This window comes from Gymnodraco acuticeps, unplaced genomic scaffold, assembly GCF_902827175.1.
Source record: "Gymnodraco acuticeps unplaced genomic scaffold, fGymAcu1.1, whole genome shotgun sequence".
Classification (NCBI taxonomy): domain Eukaryota; kingdom Metazoa; phylum Chordata; class Actinopteri; order Perciformes; family Bathydraconidae; genus Gymnodraco; species Gymnodraco acuticeps.
This window is the reverse complement of record NW_022992335.1, coordinates 27,491-54,132: the sequence shown is the minus strand read 5'-3', so window position 1 is coordinate 54,132 and position 26,642 is coordinate 27,491. Positions and strand designations below refer to the sequence as shown.

At 46.9% G+C, this 26,642-nt stretch overlaps 1 protein-coding gene across 1 annotated transcript; it reads right to left on the bottom strand.

The window, feature by feature from the left end:
• Window positions 1–1,840: 1,840 nt before the first annotated feature.
• LOC117541431 (protein NLRC3-like) lies at window positions 1,841–25,601 on the bottom strand. The gene is made up of 9 exons (XM_034208574.1): window positions 25,588–25,601; window positions 25,076–25,131; window positions 24,446–24,688; window positions 17,087–18,899; window positions 11,753–11,929; window positions 11,183–11,356; window positions 9,629–9,802; window positions 8,971–9,128; window positions 1,841–1,905 (listed from the first exon to the last, which is right to left on the bottom strand). The coding sequence occupies exons 1-9, from the start codon at window positions 25,599–25,601 to the stop codon at window positions 1,841–1,843; spliced, it is 2,874 nt and encodes a 957-aa protein (XP_034064465.1).
• Between the last annotated feature and the right edge of the window lie 1,041 nt (window positions 25,602–26,642).

The window sequence follows — 26,642 nt, the reverse complement described above, 5'->3', positions numbered from 1 at the left end:
ACAGACATTGACGCAAGTCTTCTAAATAACAAACTTCCTCAGATCCTGCCTACCACAAACTTACCTGCCTTCTGGAGCGTGCCGGGCTCCAGGCGACTTTAAAGGCCAACATCAGCGGCCGAAACCCTGAAACGCCTGCCCCCAACAGGCACTCAATCCCCACCCAGGATTACCCCGAAAATAAAAAAGGCAAAATAATAAACGAGTGCCTGAAGGAAGGACTGATCCACTCCTTGTCTCAAAGATCTCCGACGAGTCCCCGTGTGTTACGCTCCCTCCTGGACCAGCGGTACAGAGGGAAGTAACAACTTATAAAGTAACCGGGAGAGAGAAAGAGAGGAAACTGATGGCTGAAGCCACAAAGTGAGGTTTTAATTAATAAAAAAGTAAAGAGGCTCAGTGTCCTCCTCAGTCATAGTGTCCTCAGAGTGGAGGTGTCCTCAGAGTGGAGGTGTCCTCAGAGTGGAGGTGTCCTCAGAGTGGAGGTGTCCTCAGAGTGGTGGTGTCCTCAGAGTGGAGGTGTCCTCAGAGTGGAGGTGTCCTCAGAGTGAAGGTGTCCTCAGAGTGGAGTTGTCCTCAGAGTGGAGGGTGTCCTCAGAGTGGAGGTGTCCTCAGAGTGAAGGTGTCCTCAGAGTGGTGGTGTCCTCAGAGTGGAGGTGTCCTCAGAGTGGAGGTGTCCTCAGAGTGGAGGTGTCCTCAGAGTGGTGGTGTCCTCAGAGTGGAGGTGTCCTCAGAGTGGAGGTGTCCTCAGAGTGAAGGTGTCCTCAGAGTGGTGGTGTCCTCAGAGTGGAGGTGTCCTCAGAGTGGAGGTGTCCTCAGAGTCACAGTGTCCTCAGAGTGAAGGTGTCCTCAGAGTCACAGTGTCCTCAGAGTGAAGGTGTCCTCAGAGTCACAGTGTCCTCAGAGTGAAGGTGTCCTCAGAGTCACAGTGTCCTCAGAGTGAAGGTGTCCTCAGAGTGGAGGTGTCCTCAGAGTGGAGGTGTCCTCAGAGTGGAGGTGTCCTCAGAGTCACAGTGTCCTCAGAGTGAAGGTGTCCTCAGAGTCACAGTGTCCTCAGAGTGAAGGTGTCCTCAGAGTCACAGTGTCCTCAGAGTGGAGGTGTCCTCAGAGTCACAGTGTCCTCAGAGTGGAGGTGTCCTCAGAGTCACAGTGTCCTCAGAGTGGAGGTGTCCTCAGAGTGGTGGTGTCCTCCTCAGTCATAGTGTCCTCAGAGTGAAGGTGTCCTCAGAGTGGAGGTGTCCTCAGAGTCACAGTGTCCTCAGAGTGGAGGTGTCCTCAGAGTGAAGGTGTCCTCAGAGTGAAGGTGTCCTCAGAGTGGAGGTGTCCTCAGAGTGGTGGTGTCCTCAGAGTGGAGGTGTCCTCAGATTGGTGGTGTCCTCAGAGTGGAGGTGTCCTCAGAGTGGTGGTGTCCTCAGAGTGGAGGTATCCTCAGAGTGGAGGTGTCCTCAGAGTCACAGTGTCCTCAGAGTGGAGGTGTCCTCAGAGTCACAGTGTCCTCAGAGTGGAGGTGTCCTCAGAGTCACAGTGTCCTCAGAGTGGAGGTGTCCCTCAGAGTGGAGGTGTCCTCAGAGTAGATGTGTCCTCAGAGTGGAGGTGTCCTCAGAGTCACAGTGTCCTCAGAGTGGAGTTGTCCTCAGAGTGGAGGTGTCATCAGAGTGGAGGTGTCCTCAGAGTAGATGTGTCCTCAGAGTGGAGGTGTCCTCAGAGTAGATGTGTCCTCAGAGTAGATGTGTACCTCATAGTCAGATGTGTCCTCAGAGTAGATGTGTCCTCAGAGTAGATGTGTCCTCAGAAGTGGCGGTGTCCTCAGAGTCACAGTGTCCTCAGAGTCACAGTGTCCTCAGAGTGGAGGTGTCCTCAGAGTCACAGTGTCCTCAGAGTGGAGGTGTCGTCTCTCCTCTGATCCTGTGAACACAACCCAACAGTTTTAGATCAAGTTTAAAATAAGTGTGTGTTCTTTGAGTCGGCTTCAGAGTCCTGACCTCAACACACACCTACACACTGTACCACACACACCTACACACTGTACCACACACACCTACACACTGTTACACACACACCTACACACGTACACACACACCTACACACTGTAAAACACACACAGTCTACACACGTGTACCATCACACACCACACCTACACACTGTACAACACACACACCTACGCACTGTACCACACACACCTACGCACTGTACAACACACACCTACACACTGTACCACACACATACCTACACACTGTACCACACACACCTACACACTGTACCACACACACCTACACACTGTACCACACACACCTACACACTGTACCACACACACACACCACACACCTACACACTGTACCACACACACCTACACACTGTACAACACACACCTACACACTGTACCACACACACCTACACACTGTAACCACACACCACACCACACACACACACACACACCTACACACTGTACCACACACAACACACTGTACCACACACACCTACACACTGTACCACACACACACACACCTACACACTGTACCACACACACCTACACACTGTACAACACACACCTACACACTGTACCACACACACCTACACACTGTACCACACCCACACACACCTACACACTGTACCACACACACACCTACACACTGTACCACACACACACACACCTACACACTGTACCACACACACCTACACACTGTACCCACACACACACACACACCTACACACTGTAACACACACACCTACACACTGTACAACACACACCTACACACTGTACCACACACCTACACACTGTACCACACACACCTACGCACTGTACCACACACACCTACACACTGTACCACACACACCTACGCACTGTACCACACACCTACGCACTGTACAACACACACCTACACACTGTACCAACCACACCTACACACTGTACCACACACACCTACACACTGTACCACACACACCTACACACTGTACCACACACACACACCTACACACTGTACAACACACACCTACACACTGTACCACACACACCTACACACTGTACCACACACACCTACACACTGTACCACACACACCTACACACTGTACCACACACACCTACACACTGTACCCACACACACACACCTACACACTGTACAACACACACCTACACACTGTACCACCACACACCTACACACTGTAACCACACACACACACCTACACACTGTACCACACACACACCTACACACTGTACCACACACCTACACACTGTACCACACACACCTACGCACTGTACAACACATACCTACACACTGTACCACACACACCTACACACCTACACACTGTACCACACACACCTACACACTGTACCACACACACCTACACACTGTACCACACACACCTACACACTGTACCACACACACACACACCTACACACTGTACAACACACACCTACACACTGTACCACACACACCTACACACTGTACCACACACACCTACGCACTGTACCACACACACCTACACACTGTACCACACACACCTACACACTGTACCACACACACCTACACACTGTACCACACACACCTACACACTGTACCACACACACCTACACAGTACACCTACACACTGTACCACACACACACACACACACACACCTACACACTGTACCACACACACCTACACACTGTACAACACACACCTACACACTGTACCACACACACCTACACACTGTACCACACACACCTACACACTGTACCACACACACCTACACACTGTAACCACACACACCTACACACTGTACCACACACACACACACACCTACACACACACACACACACACTGTACACACACACACACCTACACACTGTACCACACACACCTACACACTGTACCACACACACCTACGCACTGTACCACACACCTACACACTGTACCACACACACCTACACACTGTACCACACACACCTACACACTGTACCACACACACCTACACACTGTACAACACACACCTACACACTGTACCACACACACCTACACACTGTACAACACACACCTACACACTGTACCACACACACCTACACACTGTACCACACACACACACCTACACACTGTACCACACACACCTACGCACTGTACCACACACACCTACACACTGTACCACACACACACACACACACACTGTACCACACACATACCTACACACTGTAACACACACCGACACACTGTACCACACACACCTACACACTGTACCACACACACCTACGCAGTGTACCACACACACCTACACACTGTACCACACACCACACACCTACACACTGTACCACACACACCTACACACTGTACCACACACACCTACACACTGTACCACACACACCTACACACTGTACCACACACCTACACACTGTACCACACACACCTACACACTGTACCACACACATCTACACACTGTACCACACACACACACCTACACACTGTACAACACACACACCTACGCACTGTACCACACACACCTACGCACTGTACAACACACACCTACACACTGTACACACACACATACCTACACACTGTACCACACACACCTACACACTGTACCACACACACCTACACACTGTACCACACACACTACACACTGTACCACACACACACACACACACACACACCTATACACTGTACCACACACACCTACACACTGTACAACACACACCTACACACTGTACCACACACACCTACACACTGTACCACACACACACCCACACCTACACACTGTACCACACACACTACACACTGTACCACACACACCTACACACTGTACCACCACACACACACCTACACACTGTACACACACACACCTACACACTGTACACCACACCTACACACTGTACAACACACACCCTACACACTGTACCACACACACACCTACACACTGTACCCACACACACCTACACACTGTACCCACACACACCACCTACACACTGTACCACACACCTACACACTGTACCACACACACACACCTACACACTGTACCACACACACCTACACACTGTACAACACACACCTACACACTGTACCACACACCTACACACTGTACCACACACACCTACGCACTGTACAACACACACCTACACACTGTACCACACACCTACGCACTGTACCACACACATACCCTACACACTGTACCACACACCTACGCACTGTACAACACACACCTACGCACTGTACCACACACCTACGCACTGTACAACACATACCTACACACTGTACCACACACACCTACACACTGTACCACACACACCTACACACTGTACCACACACACACACTGTACAAACACACACCTACACACTGTACCACACACACCTACACACTGTACCACACACACCTACACACTGTACCACACACACACACACCTACACACTGTACCACACACACACACCTACACACTGTACAACACACACCTACACACTGTACCACACACACCTACACACTGTACCCACACACACACACCTACACACTGTACCACACACACCTACACACTGTACCACACACACCTACACACGTACCACACACCTACACACTGTACCACACACACCTACGCACTGTACAAAACATACCTACACACTGTACCACACATACCTACACACTGTACCACACACCACACACACCTACACACTGTACCACACACACCGACACACTGTACCACACACACCTACACACTGTACACACACACACACCACCTACACACTGTACAACACACACCTACACACTGTACCACACACACACACCTACACACTGTACCACACACACCTACACACTGTACCACACACACCTACGCACTGTACCACACACACCTACACACTGTACACAACACACCTACACACTGTACCACACACACCACACACTGTACCACACACACCTACACAGTACACCTACACACTGTACCACACACACACAACACACACCTACACACTGTACCACACACACACCTACACACTGTACCACACACCTACACACTGTACCACACACACCTACACACTGTACCACACACACACACCTACACACTGTACCACACACACCTACACACTGTACACACAACACACCTACACACTGTACACACACACCTACACACTGTACCACACACACCTACGCACTGTACCACACACACACACACTGTACCACACACACACCTACACACTGTACCACACACACCTACACACTGTACCACACACACCTACACACTGTACAACACACACCTACACACTGTACCACACACCTACACACTGTACCACACACACACACCTACACACTGTACCACACACACACCTACACACTGTACCACACACCTACACACTGTACCACACACCTACACACTGTACCACACACACCTACACACTGTACCCACACACACACCACACTGTACCACACACTACACACTGTACACACCTACACACTGTACCACACACACCTACACACTGTACCACACACACACACCTACACACTGTACCACACACACCTACACACTGTACCACACACACCTACACACTGTACACACACCTACACACTGTACCACACACACACACCTACACACTGTACCAACACACACCTACACACTGTACTACACACAAACACCTACACACTGTACTACACACTGTACTACACACCTACACACTGTACACACACACCTACACACTGTACCACACACACACACACCTACACACTGTACCACACACACCTACACACTGATACCACACACACCTACACACTGTACAACACACACCTACACACTGTACCAACACACACCTACACACTGTACCACCACACCTCACACTGTACACACACAACACCTACACACTGTACAACACACACCTACACACTGTACCACACACACCTACACTGTACCACACACACACACACCTACACACTGTACCACACACACACACCTACACACTGTACCACACACATACCTACACACTGTACCACACACACCTACACACTGTACACACACACACCTACACACTGTACCACACACACCTACACACTGTACCACACACACCTACACTGTACAACACACACCTACACACTGTACAACAAACACACCTACACACTGTACCACACACACCTACACACTGTACCACACACCTACACACTGTACACACACACCTACACACTGTACCACACACACACACACACTGTACCACACACATACCTACACACTGTACACACACCTACACACTGTACCACACACACCTACACACTGTACCACACACACACACCTACACACTGTAACACACACACCTACACACTGTACCACACACACCTACACACTGTACCACACACCTACACACTGTACCACACACACACACCTACACACTGTACCACACACACCTACACACTGTACCACACCACCCCACACTTACCACACACCTACCACTGTACCACACACACCTCCACACTGTACACAACACACACCTACACACTGTACCCACCACACACCTACACACTGTACACACACACACACACTACACACTGTACCACACACACCTCACACTGTACCACACACACCTACACACTGTACAACACACACCTACACACTGTACCACACACCCCTACACACTGTACCACACACACCTACACACTGTACCACACACACACTACACACTGTACAACACACACCTACACACTGTACCACACACACACTACACACCTGTACCACACACTACCACACACCACCTACCACACTGTAACCACACACCATACCTACACACTGTACCACACACATACCTCACACACTGTGTACCACCACACACCTACACACTGTAACCACACACACACACCTACACACTGTACCACCACACACAGTACACACTGTACAACACACACCTACACACTGTACCACACACACCTACACACTTGTACACACACACCTAACACTTACAACACACACACACCCTACACACTGTACAACACCACACCTACACACTGTACCACACACACACACCTACACACTGTACCACACACACACACCTACACACTGTACAACACACACACCTATACGCACTGTACCACACACACCTACAGCTCCAAAAGCATAAGCCGTTGTGTATTTTATTATGTGAAGCACTAAATGCTCTGAGAAACATCTGGACTCTTTGTTTGTAGATATCTACTAAGGTAAAGCAAAGAGAGTCGGCCTGTTATACTGAGTGATATCTATGATACACACTGCTCTGCTTTCTGCACGGACCTCACAGCTGTTCTCTCTGGAAACATCGCGACGTGATGAAAGCAGTTTCTAAAATAATATCCAGGGGGATGCATGCAGAGCTGTCATTGGCTGGAGATAAGTCCGGCCGTGCGTCACGCCTCCACCGTTCCCGGAAATGCATCCGTGGAGGAGCCGTGGAGGAACCATCAGTGTATCCTCGGTTAGAGCTCCTCCAGAGAGCCTCCTCGACGCTCGATGCTCGGGTCCTCGGTGTGCATTTAGAGAAATGAGACGTCCTTCAAATGGCGCGCTGAAATTCATTTCCGGGTCACTACCGGAGGACCGAGGAGTCGAGGAGGGGAAATTTGAGTATTGAGAAGCCTCTTAAGGATGTCAAGATCTGTCTGTGTTGTGTTGTTTTTTCTGTCTTTGGTTTCCTGTTTTGTTTTGGAAAGTGTTCACCTCCTGTTTTGCCTGTTGCCTTCTGTCTGTTTTCCCTCCCTGATTACCTGATTGTGTTCACCTGGTGCCCCTGTGTTTTCTCCTCCCTCCTCACCTGTGTCTTGTTTGTATGATTAGTCTTGTGTGCATTTAAGTTCTGGTTTTTCTGTCTGTCTTTGTCGGTTCGTCTTGTGTTATGACTTGGTCTGCGGTGAGTGTTCTGTTCTGTCTTCGTTTATAGTTTAGCCTTGAAATAAAGGAGTTATGTTTGAACTTTAATCTGCATTTGGGTCCTGCACACACCGTAACCAGAAGAGCACGGTGCTAGAACTGGAACTGGTTTGGTGGAAAAGAGGCGTGAGTTACTGACCTGAGAGTCTGCCGTCTGGACTCTCCAGAGGATCTCTCAGCAGCTCCACTCCTGAGTCCTGCAGAGCGTTCTGACTCAGATCTCTCAGATGGATGTTGGACTTCAGAGCTGAGGCCAGAGCAGAAGAGCTGATCTCTGACAAGCTGCAGTTCCACAGTCTGAATAAAGAAAACATGATGAGGATCAAAATCTGTTTATAATCCAGTCAGATGTTCAGGTCTGGAATGTGCAGCTCATCATCTCTGCGTCCTAATCAATGAGCTTTCCCTGAATTACAGAGTCTGTTCTTGAGGATCGTCATTACATCAGTTTATTATCGGTGAAGACACGTCTAAATGATGGGAACATAAACATTTCTTTGTCAGAAAGTAAACTTTAAGTAAAATATTAGTTCAGAGGAGCTTCTTTATTCAGATCATTTATGAAATAAAACAAACATTTACTTTAACAGCGGAAGAATACTAGTTTCTTAACAATCGACTGCTATGACTGCTGACTATATTTAGAGAAATACAAATATGAACAAAACAACATTTACAAATTAATGGAAGTAACATATTTAATTGTAATATATTTATAACAATGACCCTGAATGATCAGGTTCATTACAAAGTGAACCGTGAGATCTCCAGCAGGAACAGAGAGTCCGTGAACTGACCCGAGAGTCTCCAGTCTGCAGTCTGGACTCTCCAGAAGATCTCTCAGCAGCTCCACCCCTGAGTCCTGCAGAGCGTTGTTACTCAGGTCCAGATGTCTCAGGTGGGAGGGGTTGGACTTCAGAGCAGAGGCCAGAGCAGAACAGCTGGTCTCTGACAACATGCAGAGCCTCAGTCTGAATAAAGAGAACATCATTATAAGATCAATGTATTATCGAGTCAGATGCGTTACTCAACATTTAGATGAATGAGAACAATAAAATGTGTTTACTTCAGAAAGTAAACTGTATCATGCTAAACTAATATGACTTCAGATGACCTTTATCAGGGATTCAAAGTCATCAGACACGAAAAAGGTGACGAGGAACTTAATGAATTGATAGTTGTGTTATTTTAGTTCATTTTATTATGTTTATATTTTCTTCAACCTTTGAAATATTTTAAGATTGTAATGCCTGTAAACCAGATCTGAGTACTTCTACTTTTACTCAAGAACAAGGTTTGAGTACTTCTACTTTAACTCAAGAACAAGGTTTGAGTACTTCTACTTTAACTCAAGTACAAGATCTGAGTACTTCTACTTTTACTCAAGAACAAGATCTGAGTACTTCTACTTTTACTCAAGAACAAGATCTGAGTACTTCTACTACTTCTACTTTTACTCAAGTACAAGATCTGAGTACTTCTACTTTTACTCAAGAACAAGATCTGAGTACTTCTACTTTTACTCAAGTACAAGATCTGAGTACTTCTACTTTTACTCAAGAACAAGATCTGAGTACTTCTACTTTTACTCAAGTACCAGATCTGAGTACTTCTACTTTTACTCAAGTACAAGATCTGAGTACTTCCACTTTTACTCAAGTACAAGATCTGAGTACTTCTACTTTTACTCAAGAACAAGATCTGAGTACTTCTACTTTAACTCAAGTACAAGATCTGAGTACTTCTACTTTTACTCAAGAACAAGATCTGAGTACTTCTACTGTAACTCAAGTACAAGATCTGAGTACTTCTACTTTTACTCAAGAACAAGATCTGAGTACTTCTACTTTAACTCAAGTACAAGATCTGAGTACTTCTACTTTTACTCAAGTACAAGATCTGAGTACTTCTACTTTTACTCAAGTACAAGATCTGAGTACTTCTACTTTTACTCAAGAACAAGATCTGAGTACTTCTACTTTTACTCAAGTACATGATCTGAGTACTTCTACTTTTACTCAAGAACTCCCAGATCATTGAAATGTCTGGGAGTTTTTGCTTTACGCTGTGCGCGCTCCCGCGAGGTGCACGCATAACACGACATAATAACACTGGTACTAATAGTTTAGGAGGGTGTTCCAACCCCACACCTTCGTTAGTGACATGTATGCTAGTTCAGCAGCTAAAGGATTAATACAATAATATTAAGAAAAATAACTTCCCTAACAATCCCTGCAGGAGCTTACTTGGGGTCCTGGACCCTTTATTTAGTTATTAATGTACATAAATCAGGTGAAATTACAAAGTGAACCGTGAGATCTCCAGCAGGAACAGAGAGTCCGTGAACTGACCTGAGAGTCTCCAGTCTGCAGTCTGGACTCTCCAGAAGATCTCTCAGCAGCTCCACCCCTGAGTCCTGCAGAGCGTTGAATCCCAGGTCCAGAACTCTCAGATGGGAGGGGTTGGACTTCAGAGCTGAGACCAGAGCAGAACAGCTGATCTCTGACAACCTGCAGCTAACCAGTCTGAAGAAAGAGAACATGATGTCACTTTAGAAAACAATGTTCCTGTTTGAAAGAACTCCAGGTTTCATCATCTGTTCAGAGTCAAACAGGGTTTTAATGTCAGCGATGATGTAGAAACAATCCATTGATGATCTGGAACTCTAACTTTGATCAGATGTTCATCAACTCCTTCCTCTCCCTCACAGCTCCTCAGCACTGACAGCATCTGCACTGACTCCTGGAGCACAGGGTGAGTCTGTGGAAGCTCAGACTCTCTCCCTCACACATTCACCTTCTCTCTGTTACTCTGATCAATATGCAGTCATTAGCAAAAGTGTGAAATAATAATTCAAATGTATTTGTTCAAATTCAGAAAATCAAAAACCGAATGATATGAAGTTCAGTCAGTGAACTGACCTGAGAGCCTCCAGTCTGCAGTTTGGACTCTTTAGTCCAGAACTCAGCAGCTCCACTCCTGAGTCCTGCATCTCTTTGTTGAAACTCAGGTCCAGATCTCTCAGATGGGAGGGGTCGGACTTCAGAGCTGAGGCCACGACTTCACATTCAGCCTCTGAGAGTCCACAGTCAGTAAGTCTGTAATAACATATATATTTCAACATGTGTTAAAAAAGAGGGAATATTATATTAACCTCGAGGATTTCATGAATAAAGATTTGACATACAGTATGACATTTACTGATGCCATTTTATAATAATGTAATATTATTATATATATATATATTAATGCTGTCAAAATTATCGCGTTAACGGCGGTAATTAATTTTTTGAATGAATTGCGTTAAAATATTTAACGCATTTAACGCATGTGCAGAATGGCCCGCCGCATACGTGCCACCAGTGGCAGCGCCAGGGTATGGCTGGGGTAGGCTACACCCATACCAAGAGATGGCTTAGCCCCACCATGAACAATGATGTTAAAGTAAACAAAATAAAGTCTGCCAACTCGCGCGGAGTAAATTGCACAGACAGCAGATAGTAAGATTGATTTCAGTAGCCACGGTTTTGAAAACTTTTGTCACGTAGTGATCGTCTTCTCAATAGAACATCTTTGATAATGTCTTCTGGCCAATCAGAATCAAGATAACGGCGTTGTTGCAGGAAATCCCGACGGAGAATACTTTTAATGTATTAATGTAATGTGGGGTGCACATAACTGGTACGCAGGTTATGTGCGTAATCTGAAATGCGTACCGTCACTTGTACTACACACTCTGTGGTCACGAAGTACTCCAATAGCCCCCCCGTCTTTCCTGAAGTACTCCCCCGTTGATAGAAATCAACACGTAATGAATTAAGACCCCACGGTTTGATGATTGATAGGTGTGTGGGTTGTCTTTCATTTTGACACACAGAACAATGTTATAATAAACATAGATACTGTGTGTTAAATGGATATATCCGCCTTCTTTCATTTATCTTTCCATTCCCAACAATATACATAAAGAAATGGCATATTTTGGACATAGTTCGAATGGTGATTAATCTGATTAATTAATTTTTAAACTGTGATTAATCTGATTAAAAATTGTAATCGTTTGACAGCCCTAATTAATATATAATATATAAAAATTAGGGCTGTCAGTCGATTAAAATAGTTAATCGCGATTAATCGCAAATTAATCGCACATTTTTGATCTGTTCTAAATGTACCTTAGAGGAATATTCTTCAAGTTTTTAACACTCTTATCAACATATGAGAGGACAAATATGCTTTATGCTAATGTTTATTATCATTTGATCAATGACAAATATCCTCATGAATATTAAACACAGCAACCTGGAACCTCTCTCATTCAATAATACAATACAAATGGTGTGTGTGTGTGTGTGTGTGTGTGTGTGTGTGTGTGTGTGTGTGTGTGTGTGTGTGTGTGTGTGTGTGTGTGTGTGTGTGTGTGTGTGTGTGTGTGTGTGTGTGTGTGTGTGTGTGTGGTGTGTGTGTGTGTGTGTGTGTGTGTGTGTGTGTGTGTGTGTGTGTGTGTGTGTGTGTGTGTGTGTGTGTGTGCAAACGGGAAACGACCAGATTGGATTTGGTATATTTGTTACCGGTGGTTTTATTTATGACTGAAACTAAGTAAAATGATGTACACACAGATTGGCCCAACAACGGGTCAATCTGTCACTATATAACAACACAAGGGGTCTCCAAAAGAGAGTTGCCCCGCTACACAAAGAAAAACAAATCTCACTACTAAAGTGGAAACAAACAATAAACAAAACGGTGTGTGATGGATCGTTGGAGCTATGTGCAACTCAAGGCATATGCTCGAACAGGAGCTGCCTGGACGCTGCAATCATGTTGCGCACTATCCGTGCTGAGTGTGCTGACTTCTCGTACAATGTCCCACTGTCTGGCTTCCTGCATAAAGTCAAGTGCTCGGCGCAGTTATGGCGAAATGTCGCTCCTCTGTTTTCATTTAAACAGCTCCTTATATCCGTTAGCGCAGCTAGCTAGCACCAGATGCTAACAACAACAATGCACGTAAGGTCTCTCTCTCGCTCGCTCGGGCCACACATACACACACCCTCCCGGTCCTCCCAACAGCCAGTCGGTGCCTGCCGGTGAGCGTGGAAGTGTGGTCTGCTGCAAGCGGGCGGCAGGAGCGAGGCTGTCAGCATCAGCTTGTAGACGGTATTTTAAACTCGATGCGCTCTGAAACTACGGGGCGGGCGAGGAAAAAAAATACACTTGCGTTGATCGCGTTAAAATAATTAGTGGCGTTAATTTTTTTTGCATTAACGCGTTATTAACGCGTTAACTTGACAGCCCTAATATATATATATATATATATAATATATATAATATATATATATAGCCCTAATATATATATATTATATACATATATATAATTGAGTTCAATGTGTGCATTGTCAGTGTGATCTGATCACATGTCTGTGCTACCTTCTGCTGTCAGAGACTGCTGCCAGATTGTGTCACAGTCTGTCTGTGTTGTGTTTTGTCTGTCTCTGGTTTCCTGTTTTATTTTGAAAAGTGTTCACCCCCTGTCTTGTCTGTTGATTCCTGTCTCTGGCCATTTCTCAATCTCGAGGAAACTGGCTTCCAAGCCAATATTTCAAGGATGCTAAGTCATCGAGTGCCGCCGAAGGACTGTTCCAATCTCCAGCATACTTGGAATTCCACCGAGGCCGCGTCCTTGGTTTGGGGGAGATTTCGAGGCTTCACATGGGTAGACTTCGCGTCCTTCAAATCCCCACAATGCTTTGCGCACGGACCAATTTCAAAAACCCTTGCGGAGAATGGCTGAACCGACGCAGCACGCATTGAAATGTAAGTATGTAGTGGCGTAGAACATGTGTTGGTAAATATGTTACTTTGTTATCACCGAAAATGTGTTCCTGAAAGTAAAGCAAGTTCATAATTAGATAGACATCGTGAGGTATTTATTTTCGGTACAGTTTATGTTGAAACCGTTAGAGAGAGTGGCACACTTGTTAGCCTGTTCCATTCTTCTTCGTTTTCCGAAGCCGTGGCTTGGAAGTATACTTCCTTCGTTTCTGAAGGAAGTGACTTGGAAGTACGCGACTACCAAGCCAGCATCCTCGAGATTGAGAAACGGCCTCTGTGTTTGCTCTCCTGTGTCTGATTGTCTGATTGTGTTCACCTGTTGCCCTTGTGTTTCTGCCTCCCCTGCCCAGCCGTGTCTTGTCCTGTGATTACCCTTCTTTGTATTTAGTCTTGTCTTCCCCTGTGCTCCATGTCGGTTCATTGTTTGTCTTTCCCTTCACGTCACGCTCCATGTTTGTCCCTGAAGTTTTTTGATCCTGGATTCTTTACTCGTGCTCCCCTGATTTGGTAATGTTAAGTTTGTTTCTTGTTTTCTTTTGTCATCGGCTTTTGTAAAATAAAGCTAGCTTTTTGTTACCCCTTAAAACTCGCTTATCCTTTTTAATACTGCATTTGGGTCCTACCTTTTCCCGAATCCTGACCGAATTAACCGACCAGCTTTGGACTCAGCAGATTCAGATTTTTTGATTCTACCGTCGGAACGTCTTGGGTACTCTCTGGAGTACATTTTTTTATACCTGGTATGACACCTCATCTAGACGGGGTAGAGTGGCTGCTTTGAGGGAGGCACGCCAGGAGGTTGCTCGCAAGCCCTGACTCAGGAGTTTGTTGCCTGAGTGGCTACAACTTTTTACAAGTAGTCCTGGAAACTTTTCTCAAGCCTCTAACCTTTTCCTGGAATCAGACTACTGTCCTGTTGGAGGTCCACAGAGTCTCCAAAAGGCCTCTAGGAGACGCAGGGCCAGGATTCCAGCCCGTGCCCCAGCAGCCATGGTACCGGCCCCAGTTTCGGCCGCTGCTGCCATGTTTCTGGTTCCAGTTTCGGCTCCAGTACTGGCTCCTCAGCCGACGCCAGCCCCCTGTGTCATGTCAGTGGTTTGGCCCACTCCAGCCCCTCGTGTCCTGTCGACGTACCGGCCGACTCCAGCACCTCGTCTCCTGTCGGCGTACCGACCGACACAAGTCCCCTCTCGAGTCCCTTCTCAAGTCCCCTCTCGAGTCTCTTCTTGAGTCCCCTCTCAAGTCACCTCTCAAGTTCCCTCTCGAGTCCCCTCTCGAGTTTCCTCGACTCTCCTTTCAAGCCCTCTCTCAAGCCCTCTCTCAAGTCCCCTCTCGAGTCTCCTCTCGAGTCCCCTCTCGAGTCCCCTCTCAAGTCCCCTCTCGAGTCTCCTCTCGAGTCCCCTCTCGAGTCCCCTCTCGAGTCCCGAGTTTGTTTCTTGTTTTCTTTTGTCATCGGCTTTTGTAAAATAAAGTACGCTTTTTGTTACCCCTTTAAACTCGCTTATCCTTTTTAATACTGCATTTGGATCTACCTTTTCCCGAATCCTGACAGATTGCTTCTCTGAGCATCTGAAAATGTATTGTGCACACAAACACTATTAACATACCAATAAAGTTTCAATATGTTAAACTTAATACCAGAGGTCGCGTTAACCAAATATGTTCCCGCCTATGACGGATTTTTTTTAACAATGACGGAAAAATCTGAAAGCCGTCCGTCATTTTGACGGATTAGAACAAACTCAGAACAGCGCCACAGTGTCCCCGCAGCGAGGCTCCGGTGTTATGCCGTGTTATGCATGCCCGCCCAAAAGGAAATCATAGTTTCCAAACCTAACTTTACCGAACAGGTCATTGAAACGTCTGTGAGTATTTGCTTTACGCTGTGCGCGCTCCCGCGAGGTGCAGTGGGCATGCATAACACGGCGCTAACAGTCCCCCGTTGACAGTTCACGAGCGTGCTCTCCACCCCCCCCCCCCCCGACAGAGTTGTGTACAGTCCGACGGGTAATAATGGATTTTGATGGAAATGTTACGATCCTGCTAAATACCATCAGATGTTCCCAGTATATCAGCATTAAGACATAACTCTGTTATTGGTGGAAAATTATATAGATCTTATTTTAAACTCTAACACAATGTGATACAAATGTGTGCATCTGTTTGATGATAAAGAAACTACTAGAAAGTAATATAACTGATAACTGTAAGTCCTTCATGTGTTTGACATGTCGCCTCCATCACTCAATATGAAGAGAGACACGGTTCAATTGAACTATTATTATAAATAAATAGAAGAACGGTGTTGGTTTTATTTTGCTCTCTTAGTATTTAAACAGCAGAAATGTTATCGTGTTTATTTTAATAATTAAACTCCTGATCCACATTGTTTTGTTTTTTAAGTTAACCACATCTGGACTTACACAGCCTTCCTGCAGTTCCTCACAGCTGGAAGCAGTCTCCGTCGTCCCTCTGCTGATGTTTTGTACTTCCTCAGGTCAAACTCATCCAGAACCTCCTCTGACATCTGCAGCATGTCGGCCAGAGCAGAGCAGCGGATCACAGAGAGTTTCTTCTTTGATCTGTTCTCTGACTTCAGGAACTCTGTGATCTCCTGAGTTACTGAGAGGTCCTTCATCTCTGTCAGACAGTGGAGGATGTTGATGCTCCTGTCAGGAGAGATTTGATCACCTCTCATCTCCTTCAGGTTGTTGATGGCTCTCTGGATGATTTCTGGACGGTTGTCTGTGCGACCCAGCAGGCCTCCTAACAGTCTCTGGTTGGACTCCAGAGAGAGGCCGTGGAGGAAGCGGACAAACAGGTCCAGGTGGCCATTTCTACTTCTGAGGGATTTTGCCATGGCGGTCTTTAGAAAGACTTCCAGGGATGGGTAATCCTGATCACTGATTGTACTGTCCTTATAGGGCCAGTCTCTCTTCAGGAAGTGCTTCAGTAGCGCTGTGTCTTTGTTGGTGTAACAGTGGAGCAAGTAGGCTGCAGCCAGGAACTCCTGAATGCTCAGATGAACAAAGCAGTAGACTGTTTTCTGGAAGATCACACTCTCTCTTTTGAAGATCTCTGTACAAAGTCCTGAGTGCACCAAGGCCTCGGTGACACCAAGACCACAGCGCTGCAGGTCTTCTTGGTAGAACATGATGTCTCCTTTCTCCAGATGTTCAAACGCCAGCCTCCCCAGCTTCAGAAGAAGCTCCCTGTCAGCCTCCGTCAGCTGCTGTGGACTCGTCTCATGTCCCTCTTCCCACCTCTGCTTCTTCCTCCTGGTCTGGACCAGCAGGAAGTGTGAGTACATGTCAGTGAGGGTCTTGGGCAGCTCTCCTCTCTGGTCTGTAGTCAACATGTGGTCCAGAACTGCAGCAGTGATCCAGCAGAAGACTGGGATCATACACATGATGTGGAGGCTCCTGGAGCTCTTGATGTGAGAGATGATTCTGCTGGACAGGTCATCACTCGATCTCCTCCTGAAGTACTCCTCCTTCTGGGCGTCAGTGAAGCCTCGTACTTCTGTTACCCTGTCCACACACTCAGGAGGGATCTGATTGGCCGCTGCAGGTCTGGAAGTTATCCAGACGAGAGCCGAGGGAAGCAGCTTCCCCCTGATGAGGTTTGTCAGCAGCACGTTGACTGAGGACTGCTGTGAGACATCAGACACAACCTCATTGTTTCTGAAGTCCAGAGAAAGTCTGCTTTCATCCAGGCCGTCAAAGATGAGCAGCACTTTGCAGACAGCCAGCTGCTCTGCTGTGACCTTCTGTAAGGTTGGATGGAAAACATGGAGCAGCCTGAGAAGACTGTACTGCTCACCTTTGATCAGGTTCAGCTCCCTGAAGGAGAGCGGGATCATCAGACTGACATCTTGGTTTCCCAAACCCTCGGCCCAGTCCAGAGTGAACTTCTGCACTGAGAAGGTTTTTCCAACTCCAGCGACTCCGTTGGTCAGGACCGCTCTGATGGGAGTCTGCTGGTCAGGTAAGGCTTTAAAGATGTCCTGGCACTTGATTGGAGTGTCATGGAGGGTCTCCTTCTTGGAAGCTGTCTCCAGCTGCCTCACCTCATGCTGGGTATTAACCTCTTCACTCTGGCCTTGTGTGATGTAGAGCTCAGTGAAGATGCTGTTGAGGAGGGTTTCACTTTGATCAGTCCCTTCAGTCACACGTTCACATCTCCTCCTCAGACTGAGCCGATGTTCATCTAGAACCTCCTGCAGACCACGTTCTGCTGGAAGAGAAGGAAACGTGAGAGAAGGAGGAAAATGCTTTTGAGAATCTAATTATAACTAAAAAAAATACAGTTTTAAAAGGTTTTTATAAAACAGCTTAATGTACTACAACAGTATACCTAATCGAAAACAAATAAACCAGTAAGGATTCTGGATATGAAGACAAGGATCCTAGCCATCAGATATCTTTACTATCTTCTGTAGAAGTTCTTTGCAGGGCTAACATTCCCCTTTATATCTGTAAAGTCAAACAGAGCCTCAGGCTAATCAGAGTTGGAGTACTCGAGTCCTGGACTCGGACTCGAGTCGGACTCGCGCACGATGACTTGGACTCGTGAATTTTTCCCCCCACGATGACTCGGACTCGACTTGTACATTGACGCTCCGACTTGGACTCGGACTCGAGCAAGTTTTCTTGCGCAAAATGCTCATTATGTGGAAACAATATTGAAGAGAAGGCTCCGTAACACATTACTCTAAGGATCGAGTTCAGACATATAGGCTGTATTGAACACTCATCAGAGTAACGTGATCTAATCAATGAATAAAGATTCAGCCATAACACGAAAGAACATGGCTACTTAACATGCAGAATGGTCATTTTGCATGCTAAGAAGCCATGTGCTCCACACACACACACACACCACACACACACACACACACACACACACACACACACACACACACACACACACACACACACACACACACACACACACACACACACACACACACACACACACACACACCACACACACACACACATTTCCTGCTCTCTTCCCAAAAAGGAACCAAGCAATTTATTATTTATTGTGCGTTTGTTAATTTGTTAAATGATTAGGTTAAGAGGTTTATGTTTGGGTCGGATTTTTTTATGTGGACAATGTGGTTTGAGGTAATTGCGTCACCTGTTGACGGTAAGCCTGTGGGAGGGGCTATGGGTTCAAAATGGACGGTTTTGGCCCTGGAGAAGGGCTCGGAAGAATGTTGCAGTGAAGGCGACAGCTGGGACGTGTTCGGGAGATGGTTGCAGAGAGGGCAACACCAGAACACGTTTACTCTGATGAGTGACGGACGGTTTGATTTGGACATTTGTTTTGTTTAAGTTGTGCTGGTTCGTTATTTTATTTTTTTGCTGCTGTTATTAAAGTGTTGGAGCTTAACCCAACCGCCAGTATTTCCATACGGACAATAGAGCCCCGTCACATATGGTGTCAGAAGTGGGATGGCTAGTCGGAGGAAGCTGGGCGAAGGCAGCGGAGCGGAGCACGGGACTACGATCCCGGTGTCAGCAGCAGGAGGAGAGCGCGGCTGCCAGGTCGGAGCAGGCATGGGAGACGGAGGACGATGATGAGGACGGGTCCTGGGTGGGCCCAGCGGCTCCTGTGGCCTCGGGGTCGGCCAGTGAACCAGGGCGAGAGGAGTTCCTGTTGGCGGAGCTCCGGGACCTACAGACTTCTGTTCCGGTTGGTGGTCCGTTTCCTCAATCGGACTCCGATGGCCAGCCTGATCGGCCGGCGCCTGGGTGGAGGCACTGTGCGGAGATTCCACAGTACCAGTGCGGTGAGGACATGGAGAACTGTTTGTTGCGGTTTGGACGCATTGCCAAAGCGTGGAGGTGGCTGATTGCCTTTCCAGGTTGCCGCACATCGCCAACCTTGGGGAGGGAGAGGATAATGTGACGGAGCGGATCACATGAGTGACTGACTCCACCACTGACAGCCGACACACACACACACACACACACACACACACACACACACACACACACACACACACACATACACACACACACACACACACACACACACACACACACACACACACACACACACACCAAACATTTCCTGCTTTCTTCCTAAAAAGGAACCATGCAATTTATTATTTATTGTGGTGGATTCCTGGTCCATACAACATCGCTGACATAATCACCAGAGGAGGAAGCCCTCAAGACCTGGACGAAAACTCAGAGTGGTAAAATGGGCCAAAGTTTCTGAACTTGCCAGCGAACGAGTGGCAAAGCAAATGCCAGAGAAGGCATCAACAGGCTGCAGTGTTTCCCCTATACAAATAGCGGCGGCGCAGGTACCCAAAAAAAAAAGTGGCGACCCTTTTTCATTTTTGATTGTTTGTTATGTGGATTTGTGTTACTGTATTTTCAATAAAGGTGTATTTTTGCTAAATCTTGAGACATTGCCACTGTATACTGGCATGGCCGATTTTTGGCATAGGGACGCCAGATCTGGGGAGGTTGGCGCTCATCCTAATTTTCGGCCTTGATGTAACAACAATCATAATTAAGTAAATGTAACACCCTTTTCACCCCGGTTACACTTTTCATTTGCCCTGTACGATGGGCGCTGTAAGTGATGAAAGTGGGGGATGTTGACTTATCAGGTGCCCGCAGCTCACAGCCAAAGTGCGAGCGTGGGAGCGAGAGAGTGAGCGAGGGAGAGGGCGCACCGGTACCGGCACTGTTGTTGTTAGAATCTGGTGCTAGCTGCTCTAACGGATATAAGAAGTAGATGTTTCTACAACCAGGGTGGAGGAGAGCTCTCCTGTCAAACTGAGAGGCTCAGTGAGGTAAAGGACTCTCTGAGTGTTTAGATAAGTTAATTTTAGTCTAAGCTATCTCAGTGGGTCTCAAACAAATATGTGTTTACAAATTATGTAAACACATATTTCCAAGGCACTCCTTTATAATTATTAGGATAAATAAAAACAGGTTTGAAATCATTCCAAAGTATACTATAGGACAGTAAACCAAAAATATCGTTTAAAGTTGGAGAGATACAAAAATATGCATAAATAAATAAATGTTAAGGTAAAATAAGATATAAATGAACAACAAAAATAAAATAAGTTACATTTATCTGAAGAACCAGCACCTTACCGTGGTAGAGAGGTTTGTGTGCCCTGATGAACCTGGGGCTGTGTTGTCTGGAACCTTGTGTTACTTCTGGATAGGGGTTGGACTCTATTATTCTCCGGAGTTGCTCAAGGTGTGTGTGGGGATACTCACAAGTCCCCGGTTGGGTGCTTCGTTGTTGGAGTTTACCCCAGTGGACGAGAGGGTCGCCTCCCTACGCCTGCGGGTTATGGGGGGGAGAACTCTGACTGTTGTGTGTGCTTATGCACCCAACAGCAGTTCAGAGTATACAGCCTTCTTGGAGACCCTGGAAAGAGTCCTGTATGGGGCTTCTGAAGGGGACTCTTTAATCTTGCTGGGAGACTTCAACGCACATGTGGGCAATGATGGAGACACTTGGAGGGGCGTGATTGGGAGGAACGTGGTACCAGAGCACCCTAGGCAGAAGGTCCATGATCGATTTCGTTATCGTATCATCGGACCTGAGGCCGTATGTTTTGGACACTCGGGTAAAGAGAGGGGCGGAGTTGTCAACTGATTACCATCTGGTGGTGAGTTGGGTCGAGTGGCGGGGGAAGCCTCTGGATAGACCTGGTAAGCCCAAACGTGTAGTTCGGGTGAACTGGGAACGTCTGGAGGAGGCACAAGTTCAGGAGGCCTTCAACTCACACCTCCGGCGGAGCTTTTCGGGCATTCCTGTGGAGGTTGGGGACATTGAACCAGAGTGGTCGGTGTTCAAAGCCTCTATTGCCGAAGCCGCGGCGGGGAGCTGTGGTCTCAAGGTCCTAGGTGCCTCAAGGGGCGGTAACCCTCGAACCTCCTGGTGGACACCGGTGGTCAGGGAAGCCGTCCGACTGAAGAAGGAGGCCTTCAGGGATTTGTTATCCCGGGGGACTCCCGAGGCAGTTGCAAGGTACCGACAGGCCCGAAGGGCAGCAGCCTTAGCCGTGGCCGAGGCAAAGCAGCGGGTGTGGGAGAAGTTCGGAGATGACATGGAAAAGGACTTTTGGGCGGCACCAAAGTTGTTCTGCAAAACTGTCCGACACCTCAGGAGGGGGAAGCAGGGAACCATCCAAGCTGTGTACAGTAAGGATGGGACGTTGTTGACCTCAACTGATGGAGTGTTAGGGCGTTGGAAGGAACACTTTGAGGAACTCCTGAACCCGACAACTCCGCCCTCTATGTTAGAGGCAGAGCTGGAGTATGACGGGGGATCAACACCAATCTCCCGGGGGGAGGTCACTGAGGTCGTCAAACAACTCCACAGTGGCAAAGACCCGGAGGTGGATGAGATCCGCCCAGAAATGCTGAAGGCTTTGGGTGTTGAGGGACTGTCATGGTTGACACGTCTCATCAACGTTGCGTGGAAGTCGGAAACAGTACCGAAGGAGTGGCAGACCGGGGTGGTGGTTCCCCTTTTTAAAAAGAGGGATCAGAGGGTGTGTGCCAATTACAGAGGCATCACACTACTCAGCCTCCCCGGGAAAGTTTAAGGAACAATGCAGATTCCGTCCTGGTCGTGGAACGATGGATCAGCTTTTTACTCTCGCAAGGATCCTGGAGGGGGCCTGGGAGTACGCTTATCCGGTCTACATGTGTTTTGTAGACTTGGAGAAGGCGTATGACCGAGTTCCCAGGGAGTTACTGTGGGAGGTGCTGCGGGAATATGGGGTGAGGGGGTCTCTACTCAGGGCCATCCAATCTCTGTACTCCCAAAGCGAGAGCTGTGTCCGGGTCCTCGGCAGTAAGTCGGACCCATTTCTGGTGAGGGTTGGCCTCCGCCAGGGCTGCGCTTTGTCACCAATCCTGTTTGTAATATACATGGATCGGATTTCGAGGCGTAGTCGTGGGGGAGGGGGTCTGCAGTTAGGGTTAGGGTAATGTTGTGAATCGAGTGGCCCATGGTGGTGGTGGGGTTATGGTATGGGCAGGCGTATGTTATGGACGACGAACACAGGCCACTCGATTCACAACATTACCCTAACCCTAACCCTCACACCAGATACTGACTGGTTTTCGGACCCCCCCCAATAAAGCAAAAATGCATGTTTCAGAGTGGCCTTTTATTGTGGCCAGCCTAACCTCTGTTAAAGGAGGAAATAATATTTTCTTGTTTAAACATAATTCATTTGATTTGTTAGGAACATTTCTGGTAAAATCCAGTTAATTAAATCTGCTGAGATTTTAAAAGAGCTTGGGTTTAAAGAAACGTTTTATGTTTAAAATGAATATGTCTGTGCTTAGTCTGCTGAACCAGTGTGTGACATAGTCATAATTAAGGCAGCAGTTGCCAAACAAATGTATTGTTTCCATGTTTTGTTACATGCTTTATTTATTTTTGATAACTTACAAAGTTCTAAAATGAATCTTTCTTGTTTTCAAAGGTTTTTCACCTGCACAAAGTGACCCAGTCAGCAAAGACATTCAAGTGAACTGCTAAATAAAAAGTCTGAAAAGAAAAGCTGTGTCATTGGAGTGGAACCCTTTCTCAAAGTCCAGTAGATGCTGATTGATTGATGATTGATTGATGATTGACTTCTCTCTATTTTAAAATACTTAAAAAACAATGCCTGGAAGAAGACCAGATGACACTCTTGAGCCGATGAGAGTTCATACAAGAGTAGAGACCCAGCACCCCGACGGATCTAAAGACGCTGCGTGTGTTCGGCCTCTTACCTCGTACAGAGCTGGTCTGACTGGCTGTCTGCAGTCCAGCTCTGCTTCTGGATCTGCCTCCACACTGGGGACAGGAGGGGTCTCCTGATGGAGGGCGCTGCTCCCAGTATGAGGTGATGCACTGTCTGCAGAACCAGTGTCCACAGCTGGTAGAGACTGGATCCTTCAGGACGTCCTGACACAGAACACAGCTGGTAGAGACTGGATCCTTCAGGACGTCCTGACACAGAGCACAGCTGGTAGAGACTGGATCCTTCAGGACGTCCTGACACAGAGCACAGCTGGTAGAGACTGGATCCTTCAGGACGTCCTGACACAGAGCACAGCTGGTAGAGACTGGATCCTTCAGGACGTCCTGACACAGAGCACAGCTGGTAGAGACTGGATCCTTCAGGACGTCCTGACACAGAGCACAGCTGGTAGAGACTGGATCCTTCAGGACGTCCTGACACAGAGCACAGCTGGTAGAGACTGGATCCTTCAGGACGTCCTGACACAGAGCACAGCTGGTAGAGACTGGATCCTTCAGGACGTCCTGACACAGAGCACAGCTGGTAGAGACTGGATCCTTCAGGACGTCCTGACACAGAGCACAGCTGGTAGAGACTGGATCCTTCAGGACGTCCTGACACAGAGCACAGCTGGACGGCTGCTGCTCCACAGGAACAGGACTCTTCCTCTTCCCTCTGTGGAGAGGAACACATCTTTTACAGCACTTTACATTAGAGGAGCTGATTCTCACCAAAGGTTCACCAAGGGGTAAAGTAAAAAGGTCTATATCTGTATATAATATATCTTAGTGATCAGGTAAGACAAGACAAGTTTAGCACCTTTCAACACAAGGCAATTCAAGATGCTTTACAAAAATGAAAGACATTAAGACAAAGGCATTTAAAAACAGTCATTAAAAGAAAAAATACATGAATAAAAAGTTACAGTGCAGTCTAAGATATGAATAGTTCTCACGGAAGTTCCACTTTACTGATGCCTTTCTTTAAGATGTCTCCGAACATGAGCTGTGTATGCTTGTATGGCACATACGTCCCGAGCAGCACACACAGAGGAAACGAGCCAGGACAAGGTAGATAGTTTACACCTCACACTATTATAAAAGCAAACCTCCTCCTGTCTGGATTCCTCACCCAGAGGAGCACATGGTCAGTGTCTCTACTAAACACACACAGCTGTATTAACCTGGTGCACATTATAAACACAATTCACATAGAATTTGCTGTGAATTAATAGCAATAAACATCTGGAAAGGATGCAGCAATAAAACAACATGAAGCTACTGATTTGTGAAAAGCTTGAGTTAATGCTTCGTCAGGTCTGTCTCCAACACAACGAGCATAAACATTTAAAATGTTTTCTGAATGAGATCGGTTTGATTAAAGCTATGCTAACATTAGCTGCTCCATCAACACTCAGAATGACTTCATGTAGTCATGAGCAGTGGTGTAGTGGGGATTTTTTTACTGGGTGGACGCAATGTCGACGCTCGTGAACTGAACTGTCAACGGGGGGGGGCAACATACATGATGCCGTTTAAAATAATAAAGGACGTGCCGGACGTCAGCGAACCGAACTTTCTGCGCGACTGTCACTCAAATGCGGGACATAGTCTCAATTTGTAGGACGCGGGTCACCCTAGTCATCTCAAACAATGCCGCAAGTGCGCAGTGCACTCACAAAACGGGCAGACAGCAGGTCTGGTTTAAACGGGAACATGAATAACCCTGATTGAATATGAGCTGCTGTAGAGCTCTGCTCTCCTCTCTGATTCCCCTCAGACCGTCAGAGACCACAGGAGCACAATCTCAACACTGACAGGTTTCTGCAACAGAGCGTCACTAACTTTACACTCAAGTTTAAATGTTTCACGAATACGCAGGTGATATGAATTTCACTTCTTCACTTCCTTCGTGTTGCCAGGTACGGATCTGGGTCTTTGCATTGACTCTACATGTGATATCACAAAACTCTTATATCTCAAGTAGTTAAATGTGTTTTGGACGATATATTTAGTTTTTAGTTAGTTTATCAACATCTCTGCTACTATTTTATGCCACAGATACAACGACAATATAAATGTATATTGAAATATCATTAGATAATTGTGGTATCTTACCTTGTGTTATTATTACATGTTATTGCATTCGTCGTCGGTCGAATAATCGATTATTCGCCAGGGCTGCCG

Excerpts from the sequence above, each read along its gene's own strand:
- LOC117541431 (XM_034208574.1), bottom strand. Across the intron at positions 11,930-17,086 it reads AGGAACTGCAGGAAGGCTGT|ACTTACTGACTGTGGACTCT; the intron begins GTAAGTCCAGAT and ends ATGTTATTACAG. Across the intron at positions 11,357-11,752 it reads TGCAGACTGGAGGCTCTCAG|ACTGGTTAGCTGCAGGTTGT; the intron begins GTCAGTTCACTG and ends CTCTTTCTTCAG.